Raw genomic sequence first — 19,156 nt, 5'->3', positions numbered from 1 at the left:
TCACAAAACTTAAAATAGGAAATTGTCTAAGATGACAAAAATTTAGAGGCATTTTAAATTACAGTAAGAACCGTTCATTAATGCTGTACATTTAAACTTACCAATGCAAACTGATTGACTTGAATGAAGAGTATTTCTACCTCCTTTTCAGTAACTTCAGTCCCAAAGCCCTTAAATTCTTTGTAGGCTTCAAGGTAAGCACGCAGCCACTGGCTCTGGAGTTCTCTATCTGGATACAGACTATAGTCTACATCACTTACACCTTTAGAAGAAAAAAAAAATACACTGAAAATTTTTAAAACATAAACTCTTCTGCATACCTTAATAATCCCTAAAACCACCATTTTTTCATAAAAAAATGAAAAGTTCCATTTTGGCTAGAATGGTACATGTTAAGTAAATAGCATTTATTAAAATAATAAACCAATCATTCTGTATTTCAGCTTAAACGCTAAGGCACATTACTGTTGATCACCAAATCAATTCTCATGGCTTCAATTTTTCCTCAAAGTATGTAGCTAGAACCAGCTGCATCACAAACCCAAAATATGCATTTTAGGAAGCAACCCAGGAAATTCTTAAGCATGCTGACATTTGGAGAACCACCTCAAAGTGTGGCTATAAAACTTTTTAAAACATGACTCATGGTAAGAATACTTTTTTTTTTCTGGAGACGGAATCTTGTTCTGTCGCCCAGGCTGGGGTGCAGTGGCGTGATTTCAGTTCACTGCAACCAAGAATACATTTTTTTTGAGACCTTATACATATAACCAGCTGATACTAAATTTCACACACCAGTATTTACCCCAACAACATTTTCCAACTCTGATATTTTGTTTCTCTTTTCCATTCCTTGCTTTGAAAAAAAAAAAAGTCATTACCCCAAAAATTTAATTTCATGATCTGTAGTTTGGAAAATACTAACCTAGAAGACAAAGTTCATACTATTTTCCTTAGCATCCAAGGTTCTTTATAAGTTGGTCTAAATCTACCTCACTAGTACCATAACTTTCTAGGCTCCTTCATGAATTTTATATCCTATAAAAGTAGTTTTTTGCACACCCAAATTCTACCTAACTCACAAGTTTTAGCTCACTTTTTTTGCTCACGAAATCATTAGAAGATCACTGGAGTTTTCTATTTCATATCGACGGCAATGACTGTCTATATTAGTAATATGGTAATATTTCATTATATGTACAGCTAGTTCCCTTTCCATAGATGAGATATGTAAAAATATGTACAGCTTATATGCATATGATAAGCTTGGTAGTCCAAAACAACTGGAAATGTCAAATTAAAATTTTTCCCCAGAGTATTTCCCAGTCTGGTAATCTGAAGTATATAAAAATACATAAATACATAAACTTACACAAATATAAATTCAACAATAAAAAATTTCTACTAGGTATAAACCATTCAGGGGTATGTTCTAATCTTTAGCTTTTAGAGCATTTCATATTTCTAAATAAAGAGTGATAAAATGGATTTTAAATTATTTCCATTTACATTTAAAAAACTAGTAATTTTAATTTAAGTAATTATAGATTAATAGGGGTAAAAATGACCAACTTTTCAATATTCATAGCCAAAGACAAAAAAAGGTTATTGAGTTTTTTAGTGAACCAACATTCCAAAAGCCCCAGTTTACACTGGAAACAGCAAAGGCTTTTTAAATGCTTAAAAATTAGCTTCAAATCTTAGATCTCTGTATTTTACTGTGACGTTGGTAAGTTTCTTTTTGATATGTAAACTGGGAATATTACCTTGTAGGGCTGTTGTGGAGAAAAAAATGAGGTAAGATTTATGAAGTACCTTATACTATGTCTGGTCTCAACAGAAGCCACAATCATTATCTTTCTCCTATTACTTTCTGATGGCAATTAAGGAAGAAATTTTGGTCATCTCTGCTTTCCTCCAGTGACAAACAAAAGCAAAGAAAAACGCTCAACAACATATGGGAAAATGTTGCTCCTGCTCCCAGTTTATTTGCTTTAAAAAAAGAATAAAATATTCTGCAAATACCACTTCAAAGCTAAATAAGTTACTCTATTAGTTATACCTGCAAATTCATTGAAATGATTTCCAATGTCATATGCCAGGTAGTTGTATCCAGAATATTCATAATCAATGAACTGTACATCACCTATGTGAGACACAAAAACAAAGACATTAAGAAATCACATATAAGATCAGAAAATCCCTATGCTATTTGTAATTAAATAGCTTCCAATATTTTGTCTCACTGTACGTGCTTGATTACATGCACTTCTGAGACAATACAGGGTAAGGCTGTGAATTTTATGGCAATGAGCTTTACAAAATTCAAATTATTTCTCTTGGTCAACAGCTTCTTTGTAAACACTAATGTCCACTTTTTTAAAGAAAAATGAAAAGACAGTCCTTCTCCAAGTTTAAACAAAAGCAAAATACATCTTTCGCCACATGGGGGCACCAGTTACTTAAAAATTCAAGTTTAATTAGAAACAAAATTTTTATCTTTGAAAATTGCTAATAATCTGTATAATTTTAACAAAAACTTTATGATACTCCAAGAGTAAACTGACAAGCTTATCTACATATGGAAATAAAATATAAACTTTTCAAGACCTGAATTCTGTAAATCTTGCAATAATGCTATAATACTTGCTAAACAAATTAAGTAAGATCACTAACAAGAAGTTAGTTGCTATCATATGCTTACACTTTCCTGTAATACTACCTAAGGTTTCCATATCTGAGCAGCATTAAGGTGGTGGTTTTATCTTATAAAAAAGCAAAAGTATGGTTTCTGTTAACATTTATAAATGTGAGAAATTTTTACATAAGCTAAATAGATGCCTATTCTAAATTACTGCTACATATATAGACATGTCATTATAGCTCTCCAAAGATAATCTAGTTCTTTCATACTACTACTCAGGAACTTTTAACTTTTGAGTAATATTATAAAGGATTTGCCTTAACAAAGATATAGGTCCTATATTCAAAAGAAAAAGCAAAAGAGACAGAGAGAAACCTTAAAAAAAAAAAATCAATGTGGGTCACTGTCTTCACCAGGGATCACAAACTGAAAGGCTTACAGGGTGTGGAGTTAAAATGGATATATGAACAGAGATGGCTGTAAGAATATAGAAAATGTTTAACACCTGCATAGTTACACTGTCTTTTAATCATCAGGCTTAGGTAGGAGAACAAATTCCTGGTCTTTACACATTGTTATTTATTTCCCAAATAAAAACAGCTTTTGAATTATAGTATCTTGATATACATTTGTAAGTTTAATTTTGGAAAGTATTTGATCATACTCAAACACACAAAAAAAACAAAATTATATGACAAAAAATGTCATGGCAAATTGTGTTTTACATAAAAGCAAATATTTTTAATATAATTGTATTTAATATATAATTCTAAACTTGTATAAATAAGTCACATCTAGAATAAAATAAGTGAGAATAATCAGTTATAACCCAGTTATAAAAATGTAATGTGTATTATAATAATAAATATAAGATTTAAAAATATTGGTGACAATAAATCACGGCAATTCAACTACCTCAAGTATTATATATTTTTTCCTCTCTTTGTTTTTTGTAGAGATGGGGGTCTTGCTATGTTGCCCAGGCTGGTATTGAACTCCTGGCCTGAAGTGATCCTCCTGTCTGTATACCTGAATTCACAGAACATTACTCCACAAGTCTTAGAGTTAACCAAATCACTTTACTAAACTGCAGAATGGGAAGTGGAAACATGTTTTAAAGTTTCTTTTCTAGGAATCATTGGGAGTAGGAGAGTGAAGAGACAACCATCATGATAAAATACTCACAGGCATGAAAGTAAAATGAAATAAAACCATGAAGGAATCTCATTTTCAAAAATAATGACCAGGGAAATTACAAATGTCATATGAAAAGGAGATACTAAGTAGTAAACTGTGATCCAAATTAAAATATGCCTACAGAGAAAAAATATATATGTAAATAATGCATGTGGGGAAGGATGAATGGAAATAAACCAAAATGTTTAAACTATTAACAGGTGATAGACAAGTGACTTTTTTCCTTTTATTTTTGTTATTTTAAAATTTATGTACAATAAGTAATAGAAATAAATTAGAGGAAAAATGTTATTTTAGAAGAGAAAAAGATGAATTCCCTATACAAAACTATCAGTAAAAAGACTAAAACCAATGATTTCAGAGACATCTATCCACCAGACTTCAGAAACTCAGGATACAAGATTTACTAAGTTGTACAACTGATCTAACCTAACAGTTTTAATATGTAATTTTTAAAATCTGCAGCTGTTGATAGCTTTAGCTCTCTAAAACAAATTCTTGTAGAGCTCATATTAACTGTTACATGCCAATAAAAATACACAGCCCAGTCCTGAAGCTTACTTTTGCCACATAAACATAAGCTTCAATTTCAATTTTCAAAATTATATTTAGAATTTGGCAAATACAGTTAAAATGGCAGGTAAAACATGCCTGCTTGTAGAGTAAATACAATTTAATTAAAGCATAGCACATTTTAACAAAAGTTAAAATCTGTTTCACTATGAAAATTTTAGCAATGACTTTTTGTAGTAACATTAATTAATTAAAACTAGCCTTTATTTTTAAATGCTATGTTGAGTTTATAAATAATGAAATTTTAAAAATAAGAAAATGAAGCTAACAAGATACAGATGAGGCTGTTACCAGGCTCCGTGCATGTGAACAAGTGATGCGATAAACCTCCAGTCAGTGCGTTTAAGAAGCACGGGGTGCGCCGCCACATGGCAGCAACAATGGCATACCTAATCTGTAGCAGATGAAGAAAATTTGGCAAACTCACATTGTACAAGACACAAAGCTTAAAAGGAAAAAAATTAAAAAAAAAAAATCTGCATTAGCTATTCTTTTTCAAACTATTGCAAACAAAGTGGAACTCAACCTTAAATTTAATCTTCTGCAACAAAGTAAAATTTAAAAAGCCAACTTCCCGTAGTTAGGGTGCCAGAAAAATCAAATTACTGGAAAATGCTTTCCTAACAACAGAAAATACACTTTTTCCTTCTATAAAGTTAACTTCTGATTTCTAAAATTTCCCTTTATTTAAATGAATATCCACATCAGCAATAAAAATTAACTAGCTCATATAGCATGATCACCTTGTCAGTTCTTTAAGATATGAATTTTTAATTGGGGTTTCAAGGATGAAAAGACAATTAGAATATTCCCTAAAATTTTATGTGTATGTGCACTTTCTTAGGAGGAAATTCTCAATTTTTCAGATTCTCAAGGGACCCTTGACCTTTAAAAAGTAAAGAACTACTACTTTAAGGCCTAGGAGTGTTATTTTAGTTATCTTTATATAATTATCACAACGACAAGCACATAATGGGTAAAGTATATAATTAATGGATAAAACTACAATTTGAATTTTCCAAACCTACATTTTTGTCTTTTATTACTTTATTTCTTGCATATCTTTATCAGGGTAATCAAATCCCCACACTACTGGTTAAACTGTTCAAATCTTAGTAAAAGACTGAAAACAGTCTGCCAATTTTTAAGGTACTTTAAAACCAAAAAATAATAATGTATTACCTAAAGCTGTCTAATTATCACATGACATGTTTGTCCGAATTCCTTTATTTTGTTGTTAGGAGAAAGGAATAAAAATGAAAAGCAAAACAGTCAATATGAGAACCTGAAAAATCTTTCCAATTCACCCTACTTGCTCTGCAATGTTAGGCAGGTTCAAAGAGAACAATACGAAAAGCAACTATAATCCTAATGTTAGCAAAATGTTTTCTGTCTTATACAGAAAAAGGGAGTATTCTAGTCTGAAACACTTTCCCTTCAATCCTCATGCTGGTGTCCTGTAGTACTCTATACCCCTTCACCAAGGCACTCATCATTCTAAATGTAGGTATCTGTTCAGTGATTGGACTCCTCCACTACATGACACACAGCCTCCTGGAGGGGCAGTAGGGTCCCCTTCCTCTTTCATCATGCAATCCACAGAGCAATCCCTAGGACACAGGAAATATTTAAATGCTAGTGGAAAAAATGGAAGTTTTGCAGAAAATGCTGACACACAATAACACACTTGCTGGGGGAGGGGGAAAGACAAAAAAGCATGGAAAACTAAAGGAAAAATGTGGTGTTTCTGACATTTTTATTCAAGTACAAGACTGAATACAGTGGGCCAGAATGCATGAATGAAAAAACAAACAAACAAACTAGTACCTATATTAGGTCCCTCTTTCTTAATAGCTTCAGGTTTTTACAGTTCATTTTTTTATTATCTGACTTACATTTTATTTTCTGCTAACTAGTGGTTGAGAATACAAATTAAAGCAGAGTTAAAGATTAAACTACATTTAGAAACACCACCCTAGAAAACGCAGTTTACCAAACACAAAAATCAATTTGTATTTATTTAAATTTTTTAAAAGTACCAATGTAAAAACTCTTCTCAGTCATTAAAACATGAATAACATGACAACTACAAAGCTTTCTCAGGAGTAATAGTACAGTCGATAAGATTTAGAGCCAAACAAGTGACTATGGGGACTCACCCATTTTCTATTTATATTGTGTAGAACTCTTAAAACAAAACAAAACAAAACAAAACCTGATTTACTCTTTAATTCCCAGAAAAAGCTTTCCTTTTCTTCTACTCATTTCCTTAAACAGCTGTAAATCAGCTTCTTGTATTTTGCTGACAGAGAAAATAAACAGTGATTGCCATTACTGACATTTAAAGTTACATATTAGGTATTCACATGAGCTTTTAGGAAGAAATGGGAGAGAGGAGGAGAAATGAAAGTCACCAAAAGTCATGAGACCAATAAACATTCTGAGAGAGCATCAAGACATGAGATAGAAATCTCAACAGTTTTAGTAATTTTTTGATGTCAGTAGTTAAATGATTAGTTGAAATTAAAATATTAGATTTAAAGTTAGTCATAGGCAATATTACATTTGTTCTGCTTAATATAAAGTCTATTAAATTAATGATTGATTTAAAAGATGACTGATAATTCCTATAGTTTTGGAGCAAGAACCACTGCTTTTGGTTTCCTTATTATATATCAAATTCTACCATCATTATCATTAAGTATTCTTTTCTTACCTTTTTAGGATGTCATTTCACTGAAGGCAAGGAATGGGCCGCTGCTTACCAATCACCTAATTCCTGGCACTAACTTTTCAAAAATCTTGACAGCTACCATCAACTTCAGAAAGGAAGCTCACTCTTCTCCCATGTCCTGAGTCCTGTCAACTGACATGGTGAGAGTAGGTAGAGGCAAAATTTCTTCCTGTGATGCCTATCAGTTCCAATAACATTCGCATGTAAAAATGCCTACAAACTGCAGGGTGCTCATAGTATGTGTGCCTTGTGTATAAATATGACCCATATATACATATACACACATTTGTAATTCTAAATTAACATCTCAAGTTATAGTTAAGATAGAAACTGAAAGTTGCACTTAAGACAAACTGAATTGTCATGTCATATCTATCTGTTAATTTAGTCCTACCATCTAGCCTACCTACCATCTAGCCTATAGTAACCATTTTTCATTTTTTCAGAATCAGATACACTTTGTAAAACAAACGCTATAAACATAATACAGGGTTGGTGAACCATGTACCTTCAGCCCAAATCCAATCCACCACCTATCTTTGGAAAAAGTTTTATTGGAAAACAGCTACACTCATTTAGGTATGTATTGTCTATCGCTGTGTTCATGCCTCAACACACAGCTGAAAAGTTGCAATGGAGACTATCCAGCCCACAACGCCTAAAAGTTGTACTACACAGCTCCTTACAGAAAATGTTTGCCAACCCCTATGTCAGTATAATAGCTACAACTAAGAGCTGCTAAGTCCTTGGTCCAGTGCTATATATTTTATATGCATAATCTAAAATCTTGTTAGCATCCATCTGAAGTAGATACTGTCTCTAAGTTACAAATAAAGCAAACTAAAGTTCTAGACTATCAGTAGCACAAAAACTGCCTCAGAATCTGTTAAACACAAAATTTCTAAGCCTATCTATAAAAATTATTGTTTAATTAGTCATGGGTGGGGCCCAGAAATCCAAATTTTTTCCCAAGTACCATAGGTGATTCTGATGTAAATTGTCAAGAACAGTCTGTGTTTACATAAAGACATAAAGAGATAAAATGATATGTCTAATACTACTTATTTCTGTAAGTAACTGGGTAGGGATCTAAACTCAAATGTGCTTACTTCCAAAATCTATACTCTTTCTGATTTCTCTTGGTAGTAACCAAGCTTTAATTGTATCTGCTTTTAAGAGTCAGAGATTTTCTAGTACAAAATCTAAGTTACTATGGTTTAAACATATATGCAGAGACATCAAGATAATCCAGTAAAAATTTAAGAAGTTTGCCTAAAATTTGTACTTCTGAGAAATTAAGGGTCTGAAACATACTGCAGACAAAGACTGAGCTTGATGATTTCAAGGCCAGTTCCTTGGCTTTCATCTTATTATGTTTTATCTATTGGTATCTCAAAGATGGGTACACAATAATGAAACCCGGAGCTCAAGTCATATGAATGACTTAAGAAGTAATAACAAATCAAACATGTTTGTGAATATGCAGCTTAATCATTTATTTTATATGGAAATTATCTTTATCTCAAAAGACTCAACATGGCATTTATACGCTATAATAAGGCAACTAGTTTAAGAAGGTAAATAACTGCAGTCTGTATCTCTAGCTTTAATTACCCTTTTCAAAACTGCTGCCATAAGTGTTAATGCTATGCTACAATCTCAAATATATAAAATTTCTTCCTGTGATGCCTATCGGTTCCAAAAACATTTGCATGTAAAAATGCCTACAAACTGCAGAGTGCTCATAGTGTGTGTGCCTTGTGTATAAATATGTTATGTATACATATACCCATATACATACACATCTTAATTCTAAATTAATCTAAATTAATCTCTCAAGTTATATTATAGAGATTAATATAAATTAATCTCAAAATTAATCTCTCAAGTTATAGTTAAGATAGAAACTAAAAGTTGCACTTTTAGTGAACTGAATCGTTATGTCATATCTATCTGTTAATTAAGTCCTATATTTACCAGTTATATGCTTGCATTTAATATGCAAACATATCTACTAGTTATATTATATGCATATTATATTATTTGCATATTAAATGCAAACATATAACTAGTTTGCATATTAAATTTACTCAATATTGACTTTTTGTCTATTAAATTTATTAAATAATATAATTCATACCTTTTAAGGCATGGTATCTTCTACTTACAGTAAACACTCAAACATGTCATATAGTTAAATTACCTCAAAACCATCAGCTCCTAATTTCAAATGTAACACTAAAGACTAGGCTAAGTAAGCGTCTTGTCATACTCTAGTTTTAGATTTTTATTTGAACATTCTAACCATATTTCTTAATGCTTATGTTTCAACTAATCACATAGAAATTACTTTTTTAAACAGATACCATGGGATCAAAACTAGCCTTCCTAGTGAACATTATAAAAGCACTGGTAAGGAGATAAAAAAAACCAGAACATTTCTGTAAGTAAGACACATACATAACCACAAAGACTAAGAAAAAAACAAATGATACAAAAGAGACTTCAATAAAAAAGGCAAATTCTAAAAAATGTATCAAAACAGTTCACCTGTACAGCTGTAAAAATTTTCTGTGAAAGGAAAATTTGACACAAAAGTATGATTCAAGTAACTTGGCACAAAAACAAATGACAACCTTGCATTCTTAAGGCTGAATTGAATAAAGATTTTATGTGAAAACATGGGAACTTTTCACATAACTGATCGATAGTTTAGAGATAAGTGATCATTTAAATAAAAAAGTGAAAATGTATTTTTTAATACCCAAGACAAAGTAATCTGATTTTTTTGGTCCCTTATTTTTTGGTTTTATAAACAAGTTTGTTCTGTGAAATGAATATGCAAAAGAAACTTATAAAAATAAAAATATGAAAGTTTAAAATTATATTCTAAAGGAAATAACAGATTCTCTTTGATCAACTTGCAGTTAAAAATAAAGCTGAGTGTCCACTTCAAATGTAAGATGAAGTCCCTCACTTGAAATTCCATTATATAAAATGTTTTATTAGGTCCTGCACTGAATTTACAAGCTCATACACTGCTTTAATGCATAACTAATGCTCTAGTCTCACAAATGGCATTGAGATTTGGTTACCAGTATATAATGTAGTGCATATATACTATGATAATTATATATAATAGATAAAAAGACATTAAAGGACACTGTCAAGTACTTAATATTTTAGGGTATGCTCGAAATTTAAAAAATGATTCCACACAAGCATTTCAAGATGATTCAAAACAAAAATGTTAGTTCAGTATGTTTTTGAAAAATAGATCTCTAATCGACATTGAAATATCAAACATAAAAAATTCTCAAATATATTTTTGGCAATATGTGCGTAAGCCTACCACTCGACAGTGTACCTTTCGTTTTCTTAAAGTGAAAGTCAGCTATATCTATCAACCTTTGTATTTGAATAGTCCCGCCTTACACTCTAAGAAGGGTCATAAACAGTAATTTAATATAATTATGACCATGCTAATGTGAATTCTTAGGCTTTAGTATATTTACAACAGCGCAATTTTGATTCAAAATCGGCTCTTTCAACTGTAATAACTACCTTCAAAAACTGGTTTTCAGGCCAGGCACAGTGGCTCACACCAGTAATCCCAGCACTTTTGGAGGCCAAGGCAGGAGGATCACTTGAGGCCACAAATTCAAAACCAGCCTGGGTAACATAGCAATATTCCATCTCTACAAAAAAAAAAATTTGAAATTAGTCAGGCATGGTAGCATGCACCTGTAGTCCCAGCTACTCAGGGGGGTGGGGCAAGAGGACTGCTTGAGCCCAGGAGTTGAAGGCTGCAGTGAGCCATGATTACACCATTGCATTCCAGGCCTGGGTAACATAGTGAGATCCCATCACTTTAAAAACAAAACAAAACAAAACAAAACAGAGAAGGTCGGGCACGGTAGCTCATGCCTGTAATCCCAGCACTTTGGGAGGCCGAGGTGGGTGGATCACCTGAGGTCAGGAGTTCAAGACCAGCCTGGCCACCATGGGGAAACTCTCTCTTCTTAAAAAAAAGAAAAAAAGAAGATACAAAAATTAGCCGAGCGTGGTGATGTGCACCTGTAGTCCCAACTACTCAGGAGGCTGAGGCAGGAGAATCACTTGAACTTGGGAGGCGGAAGTTGCAGTGAGTCAAGATTATGCCATTGCACTCCAGCCTGGGTGACAAGAGCGAAACCCCGTCTCAAAAAAGAAAAAAAAAAGTAAAAAAAACTAGTTTCCTATAAAATGAAAACACAGTTTCAAAAACATTTTTTGTTAGTAAGAATCCTTCAACCAAAATTTCATTTTTAAATTTCAATTTAGCGTTGAAGGGCATCTATCATTTAGCAACCAAACCTCAAACCACTTTAGCCAGTAATATAATACAACCGAGTGGTTCTTAAATATGAAAACAGAAAGAAATTGAATACAGTGTACAAATATGAACACAAAAACATTTCACCAAAAAGTATCAGGCTACCTCAAAAAATGTTGAAATTATTTACCAAGATTTCTTGATTACTTTAGTAGACATAAATTTGAGAAACTACAAATAATATCTCCTCCATCTGTAGCTCTCTCCTTAGCATCAAAATAACTAACAAATCAACATAATAAATAGATAATGAGAAACCTGGAGACACATTTGTTTTTAATACTGTTGTCCTTCCCAACACTGTGAGAAAATTTTTCTATTTATAAAGCAGTTCAATGTCACTTTGTTGATTTTCCACATCCCCCGTTATAAGCAGGTACATGTTCAATTCATGAACAACCAAATAAGTTTTGCAATTAAATTTATAAACAAAATCATTTCATCATTTTATACTTAAAAATCCCACAGAAATCACAATCTGTTTCTAACCAATTCTAAAAAACATATTTTATACAAATATTAAAAGAATATATATCCTAAATTATCACAGTTACCGTAACTTGATAACCTAAAAGAAAATCTTTAAAGGTTTCATGCATGATCTTACTCCTTGCATTTGAATTTATTTTATTGATATAGAGATGAAATGACCATTAAGAACATAAAATAAATCAATTTTACTTACTGCTAAGGTCAAATACCTACCTTGTTTCTCATTGTAGATTATATTCTTACACAATAGGTCATTATGGCAAAGCACAACAGGTGAGCCCAGGTTGGAAAGAATCTCCTTCATCCAAGTCATCTCTTCCTGAAGAATCTGAGAGCTTGGGATATCACTTAGGAACCTTTTAGTTTTAAAAGAAGAGTTATATCTGGTGTGACTTTTTTTTCAAGTTTGATTATGTCAAAAGTTAGAATAAAGAAAATCTATATAGTAAGTTTAGACATGAATAAAAGAAACTGAGCAGCAATTAAAATGTAGGACAAAAGTTAAAAAAAATCACTAAAAACTTGTGTTTCTAAGTGATATATATAGGTAATAGTTAACAATTACTAAGTACTATTCTAAGTAATTTACATTTATGTCAATTTTATAGATGACAAAACAAAGACACAAAGCATTTAATAAACAGAAGTTTAAGAATGTTATTTAAAGTTACAAAGACTATTTTAAAAATTAAAAATACCTATTTCAAGGTTGAAAGGGTAAATGCAATATAAATCTAAATTCTCAGAAAAGTCAAAAGATTACTGTCTATAAAAGTTGATAAAAAATAAAGTTATCCTTATATAATCCAGTTATGTTAAAAACAGAACTATTACAGAAATCGCCACAGAGTAGTGAGACTGTGAAGGGTGGGTGGCAGCATGGTGAGCTGGACTAGAAATTGTGGCTTTTTGTCCTGTCCTCATCTATACTGATTATTATCTACACTTGTATTAATTTAATTAAAAAATCAAAGGAAACAAAATTGGCTGCTACCACTCATTCCTCAATAGCACCAATCAGGCTTACAAAACAGCTATACTCCTTCCCTCCTTCCCTTAATACTTGATGACGTCTTGATTCTTTCTCCAAAGTCTCTCGAATTACTCCTTGCTTCTCCATTAACAGTACAAATACAGATTCTTTTTACATTACTTAATTTGCCTGTTCAGGTGGTTTCTACCTATATTTTCCCCACTACTGTATTCTTCTCTACATACAACTTCCACAAGTAGTCCTCATATGCTCTTTTCAAAATGGTATGACTGGTCAAAAATGCGGTGCCTTTTTTTTTTTTTTTTAAAGGTTGTGTTGAATGAAAATTGTGGGATTCAAAGGATTATAAAACTTATAATCATGAACAAACAAAATGGAATAAAAGAAATACAAAATGTATTTAATATTTTAATTGTGTTTTATGTTCTAGCTGTATTATTTTCTACTGGGGTAAGGGTTTTCTTCCTATTATTTACCATAGTACACCTCCAGCTTTTCCAAAGAATCATTAACCTTAAGGATTTCAAATAAACCTTGGAGAGCCTAGGAAAGAAATACAACTCTAATAACCTTCTTTGAATAACAATAGTAATTTTTAAAACAGCAGCTACCTCAACACTTACGTGATGACCAGGCACTGTTATAAAGACCTTTACATATACTATCTCGATCTTCACAAAACCTCTCTAGGGTTAATACACTACTACTGTAATTTCCATTTTATAGATAAGAAAACAGTTAGGTAAGTTCCCTAGTGGAGTGAGTTACACAATAGAAATGTTAACCAGTAGGACTGAGATTTAATCTGTTTGGCTCCAGGCTCTTGTGCTCTTATTCTATATAATACTAGACTTGCCTCTCAATTCTGCAGTATCTTAAAAAGTCAAGAAAAATCTTGCTTCACCATTACCACCTACCTTTTTATTTTTAAATGGTGTTCCCCTACTTCCACCTCTGCCCCTTGCTGTTGTAGGGCATATTTTTTGGAAGGGGACACTGAGGGGGATAGAGAGGCAGTTTTTTCTGTAGTGCCATCTGACAGCCAAAGAATCAATGCTTATTTTACTTCAATGCAAAGAAAGAAAACCTGATTTTATACAATGAAACTTTACAATTACCTTTGAAACCCTATCATAGAGCAAAGCAACATAAAACATAATTTCAAATGTAAAAATAATTTTACCTTTTATTAATGTCTTCATCTGCAAATCCTGTGGGAATGAGAGAGAAATACTTTCCCATCTTTAGCCAAAGATTAGATTTGGGGATCCAGCCATTGTGTGCATGGATAGCATGGATTTTAGCAAGCTGACGAGCTATTAGCCTGTTTAAAACAAAACCGCATAAAAAGAAAAACTTAAGTATCAAAAAGGTCAAGTCTACTGACAAAGATTCTTGATGAAACTTTAGTCAGTCTCCTGAATCTTCTTGTAGACCTACCTGTGCTCCCTGTTGTAAAAACCAGTTTTAGCAAGAATCCTACTGAGTCCGTTTAGCGAGAGTATCCCCACCCTTGATATCTGATCAGGTTCCTTATCCTTCACCATTCCCCAAATTAATTACTCTGGCCATCTTCAGCAAGAACCATTAGGTTGTTTTACCCAGAAACCCCTTACTCTGATGTTACTCTTAATCTTCCACCCACCAACCCCTACCCTGCTCCTTGGATATACATTCCCACTTGCTCATGCTGCATTTGGAGTTGGGCCCAGTCTCTCTTCTCCAATTCCAAAATCCCACTGCTGTGGTCCCTATACCTGTATCTCAATGATTCTGAAGAAAGTCAGCCTTATCATGCTTTAGCAAGTATCACTGAATAATTTTTTCTTTAACAGTTATGGTGCTGTGACTCAGAATCAGATTCATCACTGGACCCAGGACCCTATGTTTGCACATTTGAATTCACTTCTGACTGACTGATGGGGATCCATTGGTGAGTCAGATTCCTGAACCACTGAATATCCATTGAAGCTGGCAAGAACTTTGATACTTAAGATTTTGAGTGTACTCTCTGAAACTAGATTAGAGTCCCAGGCTTCCTTTGAAAGGTACCTCCTAGGCTGGAGGTCCTTCTTTCTGTCTCTCTTTTAGGCCCCTCTGTTCTCTCCATTGGATCCTGCTTCTCCCATGTGAACTTCTCTGTCCCCTGAAATCCCTCTTTTCGAACCTCGGCTCTACCAGCTCTGTCTACCTAGTTCTTGTTAGCATGATTTTTCTAAGGAACTTCAAAACAAATTAATTACACAGAAACTAATGAAATTCTGATTTAACTGGCCTGGTGTGCAGCCAGGACACTGAGATATTTAAAACCTTCCCGAGTCATTTTAATATGTAAAAACATTTGAAAACCACTTAAGGCCCACAGAGAATCTAGCATTATATCAATCCTTAAATAACACGTTTATTATTACATTTCTATATTATTGTGAATATTCTTGTTTTTGTTTCATTCCTAGTAACTAAAGAGCCCTGATTTTCCTTTGGAGAAACTTCTGTCCCTCTTACTTTTAGTTCACGTCATTACTACAGAACTGATTTCAACCCTAACTGCATCCCATGTGCATCACTCACTTCAATAGTGAGTGAACATATGACCCTGACTTGCTCAGAGCATTCTATCATTCAGGCTGGTTCAGCACATATTACCCAAACCAAGCCAGAGACTTGATCTCACTTTTGTTGAAGCTATTAGAAAATTAGGAAAATTTTCCCCCTGGGTTGGTTAAACTGGTCAGAGAAACCAACTGATATTATTATGGAGAATCCTAAGGAAAGTTTGCAAGGAAAAAAAAAAGGTAAAAGAATAAACAGAATAAAGTGATATTCCTAATGACATTGTTACAGTCCCTGGATTTACCCCATGTTTGAACTCAGTATTCACAATTACAAGTACCAATAAATTCCTTCTCCTTTATGTCACTGTAAATCGTCAAATTATCATCCTCAGCAACAGTATTAGTCTCATCTTTAATCTAATACATTATTAAAATATTAAAATCCATAACCTTTTTATATATGTGTACTTTGGTTCATAACTCTCAAACAAATGAGTAAATAAACATTTACTTTTATAAACTAAATCATTTTGAATGACCCTCCCTAAGACCATAAACTCATGTCCACAAGAATACAGAAAACAAATTATTTTTATGTCAGTCGCATATATACACAGAAAGCTAAGCCCAAATGAACTGTGGTACTTAAGCACCAGGCAACTTGATGAAAAGGCCAGGTGGTGATAAAATCAAAACAAAGGAAAGTGCAAATGCATGCATGTACATGCATGCACACACAGACACACACACACACTTTAAGCCAGTTAAAACTGGTTTTAAAACTTCAGAGAAGAGGGGGAAACAAAAAGCTTGAAGAAAGATACAATCTGTGTTACATGAAACACAAGGGGTGATCTGTGCCAACAGAATATTATGTCTTAGAAATATTTACTAAACAAATGAAACAGATGATTTAGGAGGGGGTCACACGTATTTAACTCTAACAAACTTTATTTGCTGTGATTTTTTAAAATAAATGAATAATAATATCATTTCTAACAGTTTTACCCCAGGGTTTATATGAGACCCTGATTTGGGGTCTCTTACAAAACGTAATTTCCCTTTTTGCAAAGGGGACACACGTGCTGGAACGGACAGAACTCCATGACTTCCTCATCTGCTCCATGCTGGATTCAGAGCAGGTGGGAAGAGAGGCAAATGTCTGGGAGAGCAGAAGGCCCGTGTCACTGGAGGGTTCGGCACAGTAGTTCTGCTTTCAGTGAATAAGCAAAACTCAGGGAAGTAGTCATCCAAGTGCTGCAGTTATTTGGAAATGTTTTCCCAGCAGTCCCTTTAGAACTAAGCTGTTTCTGCTCTTCTGATCTGAAACGATCAGTGTAAGCTTACTGAGATCAGGAGACAAGGAGGCCCTGCACATCACACGGATAAAGTCAGACAACTATAATACTTTTGCTGCCTCAAGTTGTTTTTTAAATAAAGTATTTTGAAGTTCATGAGAATCATGCTGCAATATGGTCATTCCAGAGCAAATATACATTTCAAGATTAATCTAAAGCAGTTTTTAAATTACTTGAATTTTCTGTGTACTAAAAAAATGTAATGTTAGAAGTTGTCCAGTTACTCAGCTGTTAGTAACTGAAATGTCAGGTGGATTAAAATCTATTTTGAATTTTTAATAATCTCATGTACTAATAATTGTAACAAAAAGGTTTTCTTACACAAAAACCAAATGAGCATCCACTTAAAATACTGCCTATTCTTTGATAATAAAGCCACATCACCTTCTTCTCATACTCCAGAATTCAAGCCAATATCTACAGGTCTCAAAATTACTGGTCTTTTTTATCTTTTATATAACACAATTAACATGTAAAGTGTCTTAGTCCTTTCAGGCTGCTTTAACAAAAATGCCATAAACAAGGTAGCTTATAAATGACATAAATTTCTTTCACACAGTTCTGTTCCTCATAGATGGCACCTTCTTGCTGCATTTTCGCATGGTAGAAGGGTCAAGCAAATTTCTTTGGGCCTCTCTTATAAGGGCATTAATGCCATTCATGAGAGCTCCACCCCCATGACTAATACTGCCAAAGGGACACACCTCTTAATACTATTTCATTGGAATCAGGTCTGAACAAAAGGTTTTTGAGGGGATACAAATATTCAGATCATAGCAGAAAGGAAGGCAGTTGATTTACAATACAAATCTTCTCAAGGAAATAAGTATACTTCGATTGTAACCGTGGCAGTCACCTATATATACTTAAAAACTAGGCTTTCTGAAGAGATTTTTAAAAATTATGACCTAATCACAAGTTCCATACTCATCTAAAATTTTTAATAAATAAGGACTGAACAAAGCATGAAAATTTTAAAGAATGATTTTTAAGAAAATTAACAGTTTTTACTAAAAATTGAATTCAGCAAAGCTGCAGAACAGAAAATCAACACAGAAAAATCAGTTGCACTTCTACACCATTAACAATGAACAATCCAGAAAAGAAATTAAGAAAACAATTCCATTTACGATAGTATCAAAAAGAAATAAACACTCAGGAATAACCGTAATTGAGGAGGTGAAAGACTTGTAAATTGAAAATAATAAAACATTGCTGAAAAAAATTAAATACACAAATAAACAGAAAGACACCCCATGTTCATGGATTGGAAAACAATATTGTTAATATTTCAATACCACCAAAAGTGATCCACAGATTCAGCGCAATCTCTATCAAAATCCCAAAGGCAATTTTTGCAGAAACAGAAAAATCTATCCTAAAATTCATGGACTCTCAAGGGACCTGAGAGTCCATGACACTGAAAAAGAGTAAAGTTGGAAGTCCTACACTTCCTGATTTCAACTTATTACACAAAGCTACTGTAATCAAAACAGTATGATGCTGTCACAAAGAAAAACATATAGATAAATGGAATAGAGCAGAGAACCCAGAAACAAATCCACAATTATACAGTCAAACAGTACTCAACAAGGGTGCCAAGAACCTTAAATGAGGAAAGGACAACAATGGGAAGAGAAGAACAATGAGGAAAGGACAACAAATCGTACTGGGAAAACTAGACATCCACATGCAAAAGAAAGAAGCTGGCCCCTTTCCTTACACCATATACCATATACGAAAACTAACTCAAGATGGACCAAAGATCTAAACGTAAGAACTAAAAGTATTAAAACGCTCATGAGAAAACAGGGGTAAAGCTTCATGACACTGGATATTTGGCACTGATTTCTTGGATATGACATCAAAAGCACAGGCAACAAAAGTAAAAATAAACTCTACCACATCAAAATTAAAAACTATGCACCAAAGGACACAATCAAAAGACTGAAAAAGCAACCTACAGAATAACATAAAATATTTGGAAATCATGTATTTAACAAGGAGTTAACATTGAGAACATGTAACAAACTCCCACAATTCAACAACAAAAAATAACAAATAACCCCATGAAAAAATAGGCAAAGGACCTGAATAGGTGATTCTCCAGAAAAAGTAAACAAATGGTCAATAAGCATATGTTCAACATTACTACTCATTAGGCAAATGCAAATCAAAAGTACAATATGATACCACCTCATATCCATTAGAATGGCTACTATAAAAAATAAAAT

The 19,156-nt window shown here is 33.0% G+C and overlaps 1 protein-coding gene across 1 annotated transcript in view; it reads right to left on the bottom strand.

The window, feature by feature from the left end:
• ETNK1 (ethanolamine kinase 1) overlaps positions 1-19,156 on the bottom strand; it is a 64,786-nt gene that overhangs the window by 17,235 nt on the left and 28,395 nt on the right. The window contains exons 3-6 of the mRNA XM_025401797.1: positions 14,193-14,333; positions 12,229-12,371; positions 2,063-2,146; positions 102-262 (exon numbers count right to left, since the gene is read on the bottom strand). Coding sequence (XP_025257582.1) covers positions 102-262; positions 2,063-2,146; positions 12,229-12,371; positions 14,193-14,333 — 529 coding nt within the window. The remainder of the gene's footprint in view (positions 1-101; positions 263-2,062; positions 2,147-12,228; positions 12,372-14,192; positions 14,334-19,156) is intronic.

Source organism: Theropithecus gelada, chromosome 11, assembly GCF_003255815.1.
Source record: "Theropithecus gelada isolate Dixy chromosome 11, Tgel_1.0, whole genome shotgun sequence".
Taxonomy (NCBI): Eukaryota; Metazoa; Chordata; class Mammalia; order Primates; family Cercopithecidae; genus Theropithecus; species Theropithecus gelada.
This window is presented reverse-complemented; position numbering and strand designations above follow the sequence as displayed.